The sequence below is a fragment of the Nicotiana tabacum genome, chromosome 5 (assembly GCF_000715075.1).
Source record: "Nicotiana tabacum cultivar K326 chromosome 5, ASM71507v2, whole genome shotgun sequence".
NCBI lineage: Eukaryota > Viridiplantae > Streptophyta > Magnoliopsida > Solanales > Solanaceae > Nicotiana > Nicotiana tabacum.
This window is the reverse complement of record NC_134084.1, coordinates 160,861,638-160,876,246: the sequence shown is the minus strand read 5'-3', so window position 1 is coordinate 160,876,246 and position 14,609 is coordinate 160,861,638. Positions and strand designations below refer to the sequence as shown.

The 14,609-nt window shown below is 36.7% G+C and overlaps 2 protein-coding genes across 3 annotated transcripts; one reads left to right on the top strand and one right to left on the bottom strand.

Annotated features, from left to right (window-relative positions):
• Positions 1-3,328: 3,328 nt before the first annotated feature.
• LOC107826365 (nucleobase-ascorbate transporter 7-like) lies at positions 3,329-8,801 on the bottom strand. Of its 2 annotated transcripts, none has more exons than XM_016653327.2 (14): positions 8,448-8,801; positions 7,545-7,642; positions 7,235-7,411; positions 7,054-7,154; positions 6,885-6,960; positions 6,727-6,786; positions 6,345-6,529; positions 6,086-6,182; positions 5,637-5,741; positions 5,485-5,543; positions 5,272-5,363; positions 4,769-4,846; positions 3,945-4,105; positions 3,329-3,821 (listed from the first exon to the last, which is right to left on the bottom strand). In XM_016653327.2, the coding sequence occupies exons 1-14, from the start codon at positions 8,542-8,544 to the stop codon at positions 3,603-3,605; spliced, it is 1,605 nt and encodes a 534-aa protein (XP_016508813.1). In that variant the 5' UTR covers positions 8,545-8,801; the 3' UTR covers positions 3,329-3,602. The 2 variants fall into 2 exon arrangements, with proteins under 2 accessions (XP_016508813.1, XP_016508814.1); XM_016653328.2 differs by having other exon boundaries at positions 5,655-5,741; positions 8,448-8,799.
• A 1,901-nt stretch (positions 8,802-10,702) lies between these two features.
• On the top strand, positions 10,703-11,798 carry LOC142181057 (uncharacterized). The gene is made up of 2 exons (XM_075253179.1): positions 10,703-10,727; positions 11,185-11,798. Exons 1-2 carry the CDS (start codon positions 10,703-10,705, stop codon positions 11,796-11,798), a joined length of 639 nt encoding a protein of 212 aa, XP_075109280.1.
• Positions 11,799-14,609: the final 2,811 nt, after the last annotated feature.

The window sequence follows — 14,609 nt, the reverse complement described above, 5'->3', positions numbered from 1 at the left end:
CTAAGAAAAGTAGAGTAAAGATGATAGCTCATAAGATTGTTGCTGAAGGAGAGCAGATCAGTAAAATAAACAAGCAATTGAAAGCAGGTAGGGAAGAAGAATCCCAGAAATCTGAAGATTCATTTAAGTCTGCTACAAAGGGGGGAAAAAGTAGTTCTTCCGAAACTGAACATGTATCTTCTCATTCTAAAGTTACTCTTGAGACAATTTCTGAAGTTGCTGCAAATTTGGAGAATAGATTTGTACTGGTAGGATCCATAGCAGGTGTTGAGACTACAGAATCTGGAGAAGTTGGTGGTAAAAATAAAAAGAAAAAAGAAAAAGAAAGCAAGGGTGCTAGGAGTGCTGTGAGGGGAAAGGGTAAAAGAGTGGTTGATTCTTCACCCACTCCTGTTGGTCTATCAAAAGAAACTGGTGCAATGGTTGTTTAGGGAGAGGAATTTACTGAAATAGAAGAGAGTATGAGCAAAACAGGGGGAAGTGGGTCTGACAAAGCTATTGAGGGGTTGGTTCAATTTGGAAAAAATATAGATGAACCTGTTCCATCTAAACAGGAAACCCTCGCAGACCTACTGATCGGGTTATAAATGGCTTCAAGACTCATACTATTCCCTATGGCTTTGTTCTCACAACTATGCTTGCACATTTCAAGGTACCTATGAAGAAGTGGGAGGTTAGTACAAGCAAGGATTATTTTGGGGTTAATATTCTGCTTGCTTGGGATTATGAAGTCAATGTCACTCCTAAAGAACCTAGTTCATCCAAAAGGTACCAGTGAATAGCAAGGTCAGAGCCTTGGTGCAATAAAGTGGGGCTAATGATGCTGAGATTGAAAGGCTGAAGAAGAGGTTGGTTGAGGTGGAGACTAAGAGAGATTCTCTCAGAACTGAGCTAGCAAGAGAAAAACAGAAGAATGATGACATTCTTCAAGGTATGCTGAAATTCCTCCAGGTCAAAAACCAAGCACCTAGTTCTTCCCATCCTTAAGCTTCCTAGCCTAGTGTAGATTAACCAGTGATTCAGTTCGGGACTTTTTGTTTCTTTTGCTCATGTTTTCAGTATTTTTATTTCTTCTTATGCTTTGTGGTAGAATCTTATCAATCATCAATGAAATTCACTATTTTTGCTCTAACTGTTTGTTTATATTTCTTTGGTTGTTAAAATTCTTAGCTTGATCTATGATGATTAATCCATATTTGCATTTGAAGTAGCCCCAGTGGCCATGAGTAAGTTTTAAAATCTGGTTATCTCACATTTTTTATGCAACTTTTCGATGATGCCAAAAGGGGAAAAAAGGCTGTGCTTTAAACAAGTGATGTTTACACTTTGAATAGTAATGTTTATAATTTAATGTACCTGGTCCTTGATGATAAGTGATAAAAAGAAAAAATATTTCTAACATTGTGTTGATGTTGAGCTGAGTTGAAATAGGGCCTAAGCTTATGAAAAGCACAAGAGTTTGTCATAATCAAAAAGGGGGAATTTGTTGGCATAAGTAAAGGTTAGTTTTGAAGATTAACAAAGGCACTCAGGCATGAACCAGGTACATCCCTTGAGTCATAGAAACGGGCAGATTCAAGCATGTGAGATGCACGTGAAGGAGATAAGCTTAACTTGGTATTCTTGATATCTCCTGATCGAAAAGGTTGCATAATTGATAAGGAGAAGGACTCCTTAATCAAAGAAAACATTATCTAAGATAGGGAAGGAGTCAGAAGTTGAAATCAACTAGAACTCTTCCACCAAGGAAGAGTAGCATTAGAACTCTAGTTATTTCTTCATCTACTAACTCTATAAATTGCAAGATGTTCTCACATTACAGGTGTTGCACAAATGCAGAAGTTAAACGTGAATTGAGAGCAAAATAGCAAGACAATTTTGCAAGCAGTTTGTGAGTGATTCAAGTGTGCAAACCTGAAACTACATGAACTAGATTGAAGAACCACCTCTATAAAGAGTTTTATGTGTCTTTCTTTATTTCTAGTTCAATTGTAGTAGGTATTTTTATATTGTACCTTTCAGCTTTATTCAGAAGCAATTGTAATAGGTACTTTGAGTATTCAAGTTAGAGTTAACTTGAAATTGTCGCAACAGTTAGAGGCTGGTTTCTACAACGTGATTAGAGGTAATTCTTACATTTACAAAGAGTTTTGTAAATGCTGTTTTGGCTCAGTGATTTAGTGAAGTGTTGGGAAAATACTACTGAGTAGTAGGTCGTGATTTTTTCACCTTTTGAGCCGGGTGTTTTCCACGTAAAAAATACTTGTGTTTTTTATTTTCTGCATTTATTATTCCGCAACAATAGTATAAAGAACACATAGAAGAAATAGGTCCTTCCATAATCAGTTTAAGCGAAAAATTGGACACCACACAAATCAACCCCTCTTATGTGGTATTAAAGTATAAAACATCACCACCGATAAATTAGATTTCTATAGACTTTCTCTAACAAATAGAGTATGCTATTTGGATAAACCAAAGCGTATAAGGTTCAAATTCAGGATAACAATTTACATGATAGCTAACCGTCAAATTTAAAAAGATGTCCTTCTCCTTAGGTCACATTCTTTCCTTTACTTTTCTTTTTGCTACCTCCTATTAGCATCTGTGCACGTCCACCAATGCTTAAACAGATGAGAAAAAAGCAGTCGCCGAATTTTTTAATTTTGGTCTTCTAAAATCTTTTTCACTTCATTGACGATTAAGTTGCACTCTTGGATGCATAGTAAGTAACCAGTTACAACTACTTAAACTACAGTACTAACATTGTATACATTCTTTGCAATGTAGTTAATCATACTGTCTTGTCCTCTTGTTCTAGCACAATCTTCTTTCATTCAATTCTTACCCACAGCAAAATCTAGTCATTTGACAATGTTGAAATTTCCATATATGGTACGTACATTCAAATACAAACTGGAACCAGAAATAAGAAAATGAACAATGTCCCATGCTCCCAAATCATAATCATGGTGTGGTTAAAGCTATAGGCAAGTATGCCGGATAGACCTTTTTAGATCTACCATTTATATTTTGATCTCAGTATGAAAAGTTTGGTAAAATAGTTCCGCGCCAAAATTTTAAAGTTTGCTGCCAGAATTTTAAAGCAGAATTTTCAGTTTTGGTAGCGCGTTTCAAATTCTGGCAATGTGCTTCAAAATTCTGGAGCATGCTTATTTTTCAGAACTTTTCTTAACGGGCCAAAATATAAATATTAGCACTAACTGATCCTATTTGTGAAGATCTCTCTTAAAACTATTGAAAGCACGAAATTCGCCACTCGAACGGTGGGTTGAACGTGCAAATTCTGTATAATCATACCTAAATATACCATAACGATCTTTATTTTAAGCAATTATTGGCTATCAAATAACAGCAGTACAAACTTTACATCAATGTAAAATCATATCATTTCAAGTCCTGTACTTAACCAGAAAGTTGATCCTAACAAACATACATGTACATATTTTGTTGTAAACAATCCTTGGTAGGGAGCGCTTCCACCAGAATGAGGCTCTACGCGGCACGTATCCGGATATAGTCGGGCTCCAATGCAAGTACCAGACACCGGATATTTAAATTTGTTGTAAACAATAATGGTACTATACTGAGGGAAAATACTTGGAAAGGCCATAAGGGAGAGAATAGAACTCTTCACTCCTAGGATCTTTGTCAAAGTATTTGAACTTTGCCCACCAATGACTGCCATTGTCTCTCTTCGTCGTGGCATGTTTGCGAGCAAGAGTTATGTCCAAGAACAATGCCACAATCCCCGCCACTGTGGCCGGGGACGTGAAGATCACTTGCATTGTTTTATTAAACTGCAAGTGGTTTTTAAGTCCAAAAACAATTGTCACTCAATATGATAACATCTAAACATTCTTTTATTGAATGAGAAACGTCGATAAAGGGAATTCGATCATGAATTTGACATATGTACTTACCCAGGCAGAGCTAGAGTGAACTGGGCCATCACCCGTTGTTATCACATAACCATTGAAGTATTGTGGAACAGAAAAACCCAAATAGATTGAGAAACCTAATATAAATTTAGTTCTGAAGCTGTTGAGGTTGCAGAATTGAAGTAAACCAAGACCAGCAGAAGCTGCATTAATAAATCAAATGTTAAAATAACAAATCATATGCTCCTAGTATATAGGCAAAAGCAGCGCTCGTTCTTCTTGAATGCAAATGATGAATGAAGTTGTAGTTGACTTTAAGCGCACCTGAACTATCCGTAGTGGTCTATTTACGTGCTTGCACTCAATAGTGTCTATATAGTATGTGAAGTCTAACTAATGGAAAGTGCATGTGAATTAGTTCCAAGATAGCGGTCGTTCACGTCAGGAATAGAGGCCGTTAAGGATGTACTTGCTTTTTCTTTTTTTCGTCGAGATTGGATTGGTGTTTAGTGTACCGCTGTTTTCATCTGAAACAACATCTCTGCCTTTACAAGGTAGGGGTAAGGTCTGTGTACACACTACCCTCCCCGGACGTCACTTGTGGTATTATACTGGGTATGTTGTTGTCGTTGTATTTTAGTTTGTGATGTTGATTTCTCATACTCAACACCTATGTTGCGCCGACTCTCCAAAATACTGCCGCACCCGTATCGGATCATCCGAAAATACACTATTTTTGAAGGATCCGATACGCACCCAGCAACATCTTTGGAGAGTCCGAGTAACATAGTTCAACATTCCATAACTTAAACTATGTAATATTGATTGAAGAAATTGCATGTTTGTAGTGAGAGAGGAAGCCATACACATGAGGGCAAAGAAGACACAGTACAAAGCTCCAATGATGGGCAGTGGTATGGAAGCAACAACAGCTCCAAATTTTCCTGTTCATGGACAAGAAGGTGCAGCATTAGTTAGAATGAGTTGAGAAGAGAAAAGCATGAACATACATTAGAAAGAGAGGAGAAATGACATGACTCGAAATGGCTTATAACCATAGGCGGATCCAGGATTTTAACGCAATGGGGGCACCAGTACTGCTCAACCAGTGTTCCCTAAAGGCTTTTAGTGTTCAAATACCAAGTGATTTAAATTAAACCATTTTCAAGATATAAATATATGCATATACAAGATTTTCACTAAAGTTTACAGAGTCCTCTCAAGGTTACACTATAACCATTATGTGAATCAAAACTTAAAACAGAGAAGTTGAGTAGCCCAAATCTGTACAAATCACTTTGGATACCTTGACTTAAATGTGTCACTTAGTAAACACTATTAACTTGGACAATATACTTGAATATCTTACCTAACACAGAAAAGAACAGCATAAATATTGCAGATATTTGAATCACTCTTCTACTTCCAACTCGCGTCAACGCCAAAAGACCTACATTTTCACTACATAGATCACAAGATAAAAAAGCATTAGATCATATGGTCAAGCATCTAATGGGGGGCATAAAATTCCTAGAAAAAATAATGGTGTTTGAAATTAGATGCAGTAGAGTTGATATATTACACTGATACAGTAGAACCAGTTGCAGTTCCCCATAGACCATTCAGCAAAATGCCTAATCCCTGCATTTCAGGCAACAAAAAAGCAAATTTGAGATCTGCAGACAAATTATACAATGGAAAAAGGAAATCAACAAAAAGCTTATATATAATAACCCTGGTACATCTACCAACCAGCCAACCAGCTCCGCGGCTAAGTACTGAATTCGGTGTATGTGTTACACTACCATATCTTGCAGCTGCAATAAATGCTCCAGTAGACTGCCAAAATAACAAAAAATAGAGCACAAAAGTTTCATCTTCAGAAACAAGTCTCAACATATATATAATAACCAAGTTGAGCGTCAAAGACTGAAAGAGTGTCGTAACTAACAAGGATAATTGGCTTCTTCCAAAATTCAGTATATTCAAGTAGCTAGCTTACAAACACCAACAACAAACCCAGTGTAATCCCACGCGTGGGGTCCGAGGAGGGTAGTGTGTACACAGACCTTACCTGCCTTTAAGAAGGCCGAGAGGCTAGCTTATGTATCTTATACATAGATTAAACTGTTTATTTCTACCAAGAGAGAAACATGAACCAAGTTAGGACTACATATAGCGACCTCGACAAGAGAAACCAAAGCTGCAGCCATCATCACAAAGGCTTCTCCAGCTTCAACTTTGGGCGCCCCCCATTGCCATGGGTAAGGAAACCTTATCCTGCATTTCTCAAAAGTCGGTGTGAGAGCAGAAAACAACTCAAAGACAATCTCAAGCTTACTACTATTTATAAGCATAAAGGTTATCAAAATAGCCTGAGATAAATGAAAATAAAACTAGTTATTAGAAACTACTTTCCAAAACCGACGCTATATATCATACCATGAAGCTCCACTAATGAGGCCGGAGCGATTAACACGACAACTGAACTGAGTCTGTGGAGATCTATTGTTGTATGCACCTGTCACAGTGAGAAGAGCTGCATATGCCCACACTATTCCAACTGATAATAGGACAGCAAATCGCTCAAATATGGGAAACTTTAATTTCCACATATGAGGAATGTACTGCAAACATATTTATTGTTTAGTTTGTGCTGCTTTTCCCCCACACATAAAAAGAAGTCAATATGATGCCAATAGAACAAGATATTGGCATCATCTTATCTACCATTCAAAGGATAAAAAATCATTTATATCATGCATTATTTTAGACAGTAATAAGTGCAATGTAATGCATGATCTTAAGAACTGAAAAGGCGTACTTGTGATAACAAAATTAAAATAATCAACTGCGGAAGGCCAATTTCAACACATTCTGCCAGCTGCCAATATCAATCAACAGAAGTGAAAAAGAAGATGTTAATTAGGATGATATTTTCGTATGTAAAGATCGAAGTGACCAATTAATCAGAGCTCTTACAAGCGGAAAACCTTGCACATATAGGCCAAGGCCAACAAGCAACACCAGTGGAGCTGCAGAGAGAGGGGATAGGAACCTACGTATATATAGTCGAACAAATGGAATCAAACAGTCTATTTACAATAACAAATGCTTAAACTATGGCGACGAAAGGATGTAAAATGACCACCTTACAACGATTCTCCAGATTCCTAGAAATCCAATTAGTATGGGAAGTATGGATGCAATCAACAGAGCTCCCTGCATTCCTCTCATCGACTGCTTAAACCTCTGAAGAAAATTACTTTATCAAAACTAAAGTGTTGGATACAGTTTGGAGTTCGGCATTAAAATGGAAAACAGATTCCAACCTCATGAGGGTCAAGATATGTATTGTATCGACTGGATAATGCAACAAAAACAGTTGGAACTATGAATGTGAATGATCCGCCGATCACCACAGGAAGCCGGGTGCCAAACCAAGATTGCAAAAGAGTGTTCAGCCCAGCGACGAAAAGCAAAGTTTGAATTACTTGAGCTTTCTCCTCCTGGATGACATATAATTTTGAAACCATATATACTGTTAGTACAAATAGTATTACTCCCTGGGCTCGAACGTGTAAACCCAAAATTGCTTTCAAGATAGGGAAGGGATTACTCAAAAATTAGTAGACAACTTACATTGCCACCACCCATTTGAGGAACAATGACGGTTGGGATGATTACAGTAGTCCCAAGCATAACTAAATAGTGCTGAAAACCCAGAATAATGGCCTCAGCTGCATTGTTTAGACAAGTAGGGAGTCAAAAAAGCTTTGTATTGTTTGTCCACTTAGGTTTGCAAGATATTTTTGGGCATTTAAACAAAGAAAGAACATCAAAACATCTCATCCCTTAGATCGATACCAATCAGTCAATCAATCAATCAACGAGACACCCTAATCCTATCAATTGGAGTCAGCTATATGAATCCTTATATTCATTATGCTAAATTCAAATCAGCTACATACCAATACTAAGTTTCCATTCTACCAGAAATTCTGGCAACTATTTTTCAAATTTTTTTGAAAATATTGTTTGTTCATGGAATATGATCATTTTTTTTAAAAAAAAAAATATCAATTTACCAAAAACTGATTTAGGGCAGTGAATGTTTCTTCTACTCACAAAACTATAAATTTTTTCAAATAAAATGCATATCCAACTACAACTTCAACTTCCAAAAATTATTTTTCAACACAAATTCAAAAATTATGTTTACAAACTTCAACCAAATCTATGTCCAAACGCTAGCTAAACGGAGTAGTATTACTTTTAAAGCTTGCCACCACTTTTATTCGTATTTTCACAAGACTAAATGATTCAAAGTAAGCAAAACTAATTGAATGCAGGACTCTAGCTAGGATGCTTTACTAGAACAACTGAGGGAAAGCTGGAGATTGATCACTTACCACAAACAAGTCACACAAATGAAGTATGTAATCGATCAATAAATCAATCAACTAGTACTTTTTAATTCTATACTAGTTGAGATCAGTAATTATAAGTGATCAAGAATATAATGTGTTAATGTAAATTACATACCCCAAGAAGGATTACTATTAACACAGTAATCGACTCCTGGTAATTGGTCTTTCACTGGGTGTGGCACCAATTCATCTGCTTTCGGCGGTGGTGTCATCACTCTGTCTCTCTCTCTCTCTATGTAACCTGAGTTAACTCAAACAACAAAGAGAAAGTACAAACTCCCCCTTCTTCTTCTTTCTACATATATGCTAAAATACTTTAAATGTATAGTATCAACCATGCAACAATAAATTATCATGGAGTACGTGTACAGTAGGGGCTGAACTATGCTTTTATTAGCGACTTCACGCATACTCATTGTCTTTAGCTCAATTTGTATTTTTATATAGAGAGAGAAAGAGCACATGGAGATTTTTTTAAGTATGTATTTATACTAAACTGTTCCAATGGTATTTATACTAATCTGTTCCAATGTTCAAACTGACGAAAATGCTGTTAGAAGAGTGCAGAATAGACTAGCCGAAGATAGAAGAGTGAGTGTTGTCGAGCCTAAAGCCCACAAAATCCCAAAGGTTAGTTCAAGTTAGGTAGCTATATTTTCATACTCAACATGAAACATATGAATATAGTACTCTTTCTGTCCCATGCAATGCATTTTTCTTTTATGTCTATTCCAAAACAGAATAATACTTTTTTATATTTAAAAATAATTATTTTTTCAACTTTCCGACTACAGTAATCAGAAATTTCGATTGTTTTATGGTCGTTTTGCACAATAAAGTTTTCTTTTAGTCACACAAATATTTATGACGTGTTTTAGATCATACATCACATAAAATGGGACGGGGGAGTAGCAATTTAAATTCCTGAATTCGTACTGTAGAGTAACTGTTAGGTGTTTGCCATAATTTCTTACCATATTTGGTTTTCCTATTTGTTGAAGGAAAGGGCAATATAATTACCTTAATTGGGTTCTTGGCTAGTCCTTTTTCTTGTAGGAAAAGGTTTGGACTTCTATAAATTGAGGATCCTTCCTTCTCATTCAGCAACATCCACAATGTAGCCATAGGGGCTTGAGAGTAGTGTTTAGGGGGAGAACTTTACGGGACAAGTGTTAGTGGGTCACTTGTATTTGCCTCTTCGTGAGGTTGTTCTCTCAATATTTTGTACTTTCTTTTTATTATAGTGGATTGCTCATCTCCGCTGTGGATGTAGGTCAGTTGACCGAAACACGTTATATGTTTGTGTCTCTTTTGGTATATCTCTCTTTGTTGTCTGATTTATCGTCGCTCAAGGTTTGCTTTGTTAGCTTTCGCATAGCACCTGCCTTTTGCGGTCCTACCAGTAACAAATAAGGAAGAAGAAAATGGACAAGTTGAGTTACATTAAAAATTAGAATATGGTTAGGTAGTGACGTGGAGATTAAAAGCTAGCCAACGAACTTTTGGAAATTGATATGGACTGCCATAGATCTTTACTCTTAGAAATATGACCTACCGTAGACACTTTGGGAGTTGAGTCCTCTAACAAGCAAACTGTACTACAAGAAATGATCATTTCAGTCTCCTTAATTTAGAAAGTCCAGTACTCAGCTCCATTCCCATTTCTAGGGTTCCTTGTACAATTAGAAATTAAACTACCTATTTCCGAAACAAGTTAGTACAGTTTTTTACTTTTTCAAAACTTGTTTGATTATATATTGGACTGAATTTTTGAATTTCTTTTTGAAGATGGGTTTTCAAGTTTGAAAAGTGGATTTTATCACTTTTTCATGTAAAATTTCTTTTTTTTTTCCTTATAATATTGTAATATTTTCTTAAGTGAAACGTATGTCCAAATATAATTTAAAATTCCAAATACTTTATTTTTTTAAAATTATATTTTTTATGTCCAAACGCCTACTTAAAGTCTGGTAAAAACTTGTTTCAGCAAAAATTTCACCCAATTAATGTGAGGATCTTTGACTGAGCACGTAATTTAAGACAAAAAACTTTTAAACTTCTTATATAAACAAGCTATAGAAAATTATGTGTGCCTATAAATTATTCTGTTAAAGATAAAATTAAAAAATCTAAAGTTAAATTTATTAAATATAAAAAGATATTATTCTTTTTGAAACGCACTAAAAAGGAAACATATAAATTGAGAAGTATAAGAATATTTATTGGAGAAGGCCATGCTCAAAGAAGACTAAAGATAGCTCTCAAAGGAGTTCTTGAACAATTTAGAAGAGAATTTACCAATATGCACATTAATTTTAAGTGTACTATAAGTTTGTAGAACGCAAGCAAATTAATTTGCTTATTTTCTTAATGACGTACATTAGTGTTGAGACTGGTAGTTAGTTGTAGTGGTGTAGGTGTGTGTCCAGCTGTAAATGAGCTGTCATTAGTGTAGAATTAAGTTAAGAAGTTAGTTAGTTAGTTAGTTACATGTATAAATACTTCATTTCTAGATGCTTCTGTAATTCGGCTTTTGATTCAATGAGAATTCATTCTTCTCCTTCTCCTTCTCCTTCTCCTTCTCCCACTCGCTCATTTCCTCTCAATGCATCTCCATGACTGACCTCTATTAACATGGTATCAGAGCTTAGGTGAAACTCTCATGCCCAGCAATTAGGAGAAGGTTGATGTGAAGAGAAGCTGAGTAAAATGAGCTCAATTCCAGCTCTATTTCACTCTGTGTTTGAATCTGTGACCTACAAAGATAATTCCTCTGTAATTCGATTTCTGTTGTTAACATTTCGTTGTTATTGATCCCTACAATGGTGCTGATGAAACTTCCTCTATTCCAGCTACTCCAGCTGCTCCTACACTAGATCAGAATGTAGATCTAGTTCATCACCACCATCCACTCTACAGTCACCCATTTGATACACAAGGTACAATTCTCATCTCAACTCAACTTCAAGGTCCTGAGAATTATTCACTGTGGAATAGATCTATGAAGATTGTTTTCCATGGTAAAAACAAGTTAGGTTTTGTGCTAGGAACATGTAGAAAACATATGTTTGATCCTAGTTTACATGAGCTATGGGATAGGTGTAATGCTATTATGTTGGCTTGGATAATGAACATTATGGCTCCAAATCTGCTTAGTTCTATGATATACGCCTATGATGATCACAAGGTTTATGAAGACCTTCGTGAGAGATTTGATAAAGTCAATGCATCTAGATCCTTCTACTTACACAAGGAAATTGGGAAACTAACACAAGGTCTATTGTCAGTGTCTGAATATTTTTCAAAATTGAGAGAGTTGTGGGATGAATATGAGGCTTTAGTTCCTTCTCCTTCATGTGGTTGTCCAGAATCTAGGAAACATGCAAAACATTATCAACTTGGAAAGTTGTATCAGTTTCTTACTGGCCTAAATGGTACCTTTGATACAAGGATCAGATCCTTATGACTAGACCAGTACCTAATATAAATCAGGCATATGCAATAATCATTAATGTGGAAAGTCAGAGAAGGAACAATGCTACTATTGGTGTTAGTGATCCTACAGCCCTGCTGAGTAATAGAGCTCCTATTGGTGGTCACAATCATGGCTATAAGCCCAGAAATAACCTTGGAAAGCCCTCCCTTCAATGTGACTTCTGCCATCTTAAAGGTCACACTAGAGAAAATTGTTACAAACTTCATGGCTACCCCACTGATTTTAGAGGTAGGAAAGGAGGAGGAGGTACTTTTGATTTCAAAGGTATATATACACACACTGCTAGCATAGCATTTGACTCACCTCAACAAGGAAATGTTGCTAATGTGGTCCCAACATATAGTTCAGCAACTGATAGCTCTCCAGCAACAACAGGTGTCTCTTCAACACCTTTCTTTACTCAGGATCATTACAATCAAATCTTGCAAATGCTGAACAAAGGAAAGCAGGTTGATACTATGGCTAATTCTGTAACAATGAATACTACAGGTACTATAACAACCCTCATGTCTCATCTAGTGAGTAATAATTGGATTATAGATACAGGTGCTACTAATCATATGGCTCACAACCTGAATCTACTGAGCAACATTAGAAAGCTATCAGATATTGATCAAAACTCAATTCAACTTCCTAATGGTGAAAAGGTTATTATCATCCACACTGGTGATCTATCATTGTTTAAGGATAAATCAGTATATCATGTACTTTATATTCCAAATTTCAAGTTCAATCTGATGTCAGTGTCAAAAATCACAAAAGAGCTAAGATGTCTAGTGGCATTCTTTCCTGATTTCTGCATATTTCAGGAGCTCTTCACTGGGAAGGTGATGGGGATTGGTAAAGAAGATCATGGCCTCTACATTCTGAAGCACAAAGAACAAGATGTTCCCAAGCAGCTGCCAGAGAAGCACAAAGAACAAGATGTTCCCAAGCAGTTGCCAGATTCTAGGCCATTTCATTCAAGTTCTGTTGTAAATACTACTAGTAGTGAATTTCAAACAAATAATGCTAGTATTGAAAATAAGAATACATCTGAGTGTCCAGATGAGACTGTTTTGTGTCATAAGAGGTTGGGTCATGCACCACTAAGGGTTCTAAAAAAGGATAGAAAGTTTACCAAATGTTCAATTGAAGGACCATTTCTGTACAGTTCGTCCTGTTGCTAAGCAAACCAGAATTCCTTTTTCTTCCAGTAATGCATGTTCTATTAATGCATTTGATCTCATACATGCTAATGTTTGGGGGACATACAGAGTACGTACTCACAATGGTAGGAGGTATTTTATGACTTTAGTGGATGACTACTCAAGGTTTATCTGGCTTTTCTTGATGAATGACAAGGCAGAAACTATTGTGATTCTGAAAAACTTCCTGTTAAGGTCAGACAATGGCACAGAATTCTTTAACAATCAGGTAACAGGACTTCTACAAGAACATGGCATAGTTCATCAAAGTTCTTGTGTATACACTCTTCAACAGAATGGTAGAGTTGAAAGGAGACATAGATCTATTCTTGATATGGCTAGAGCCTTAAGGTTTCAGGCTTGTGTTCCTTTAAAATTTTGGGGAGAGTGTGTTACTACTATTGTGTACATTCTGAATAGGTTGCCCACTATTGTATTGAAGGGTGTATCTCCTTTTGAAAGACTATTTCACCGGTCCCCCTCCTTACAACATCTCGGAGTCTTTGGGAGTCTGTGTTATGCAACCAACTTGAAGAAAACTGATAAGTTCTGCCCTAGAGCTATTCCTGATGTTCATCTAGGCTATTCCTCTAGTCAAAAGGGTTATGTTCTGTATGATCTGAGCTCCAAAATCTTCTTTGTTAGCAGGGACACTGTGTTCAGAGAAGATATCTTTCCATTTAAATACCTACATACAACTCCATCTCCCTTGTTCCAGTTCTAGAGTTCAGAGATGTTGAATGTCCTAATCTGTCCTCTACTGATGTTCACTCAATCTTCCTCTCCATCCCCTTCTCAACCTCCCTTGAATGTTCCTCATATTTCTCCATTTCCTTCTCCACTCTCTTCTGATCATTCTCCATCTTCAACTTCTACTTCTCATTCTTCCTCTCTTTCTCTTCCTTCACCTACTCATGCTTATTTAGGAAGATCTTCTAGATCGTCTAAGCCTCTTGTATGGATGGAAGATTACATTGTGATGTCTAAGCCCTCTTTCTGTGCTCACCCAATCTCACAGTGTGTATCCTATGAGTCAATCTCATCCACCTGCAGGGCATCACTTGCAGCTTATTCAGCTGTCACTGAACCAAGGACTTATGATGAGGCCAAGACAGATCCCAAGTTGATTAAGGCTATGAAGACTGAGATTTCAGCCTTAGAAACTAATCAGACTTGGACTATTGTTGATCTCCCTCCTGGTAAGACTCCTATAGGATGCAAATGGGTCTTTAAAGTGAAATACAAATCTACTGGTGAAGTGGAAAGGTATAAGGCTAGACTAGTTGCCAAAGGATATAGTCAACTTGAAGGCCTGAATTACAAGGAGACATTCTCTCCTGTTGCTAAGATGGTGACTGTTAGGTCTGTGGTGGCTTTGGCTGCAGCATCTGGGTGGTATATTTTTCAGATGGATGTCCACAATGCTTTACTTCAAGGTGATCTTCTTGAAGAGGTGTACATGCACATTCCAGATGGCTTTGTCAGCTAGGGGGAGTTATAGAAGGTTTGTAGACTTCATAAGTCATTGTATGGGCTCAAACAAGCTCCCAAAAAGTAGAACTTGAAGCTGACCAGTGCACTGACTAACATGGTC

What these genes read in the sequence shown, in the direction of transcription:
- LOC107826365 (XM_016653327.2), bottom strand. Translation starts at nt 8,544, where the DNA reads ATGACACCACCGCCGAAAGCAGATGAATTGGTGCCACACCCAGTGAAA. An exon ending in ATCTGGAGAATCGTTGTAAG is followed by an intron (nt 6,961 to 7,053) that starts GTGGTCATTTTA and finishes ATATATACGTAG; the next exon opens with GTTCCTATCCCCTCTCTCTG. An exon ending in CTTTGGTTTCTCTTGTCGAG is followed by an intron (nt 5,742 to 6,085) that starts GTCGCTATATGT and finishes TTATTTTGGCAG; the next exon opens with TCTACTGGAGCATTTATTGC.
- LOC142181057 (XM_075253179.1), top strand. Translation starts at nt 10,703, where the DNA reads ATGACGTACATTAGTGTTGAGACTG. An exon ending in GTACATTAGTGTTGAGACTG is followed by an intron (nt 10,728 to 11,184) that starts GTAGTTAGTTGT and finishes CCTCTATTCCAG; the next exon opens with CTACTCCAGCTGCTCCTACA.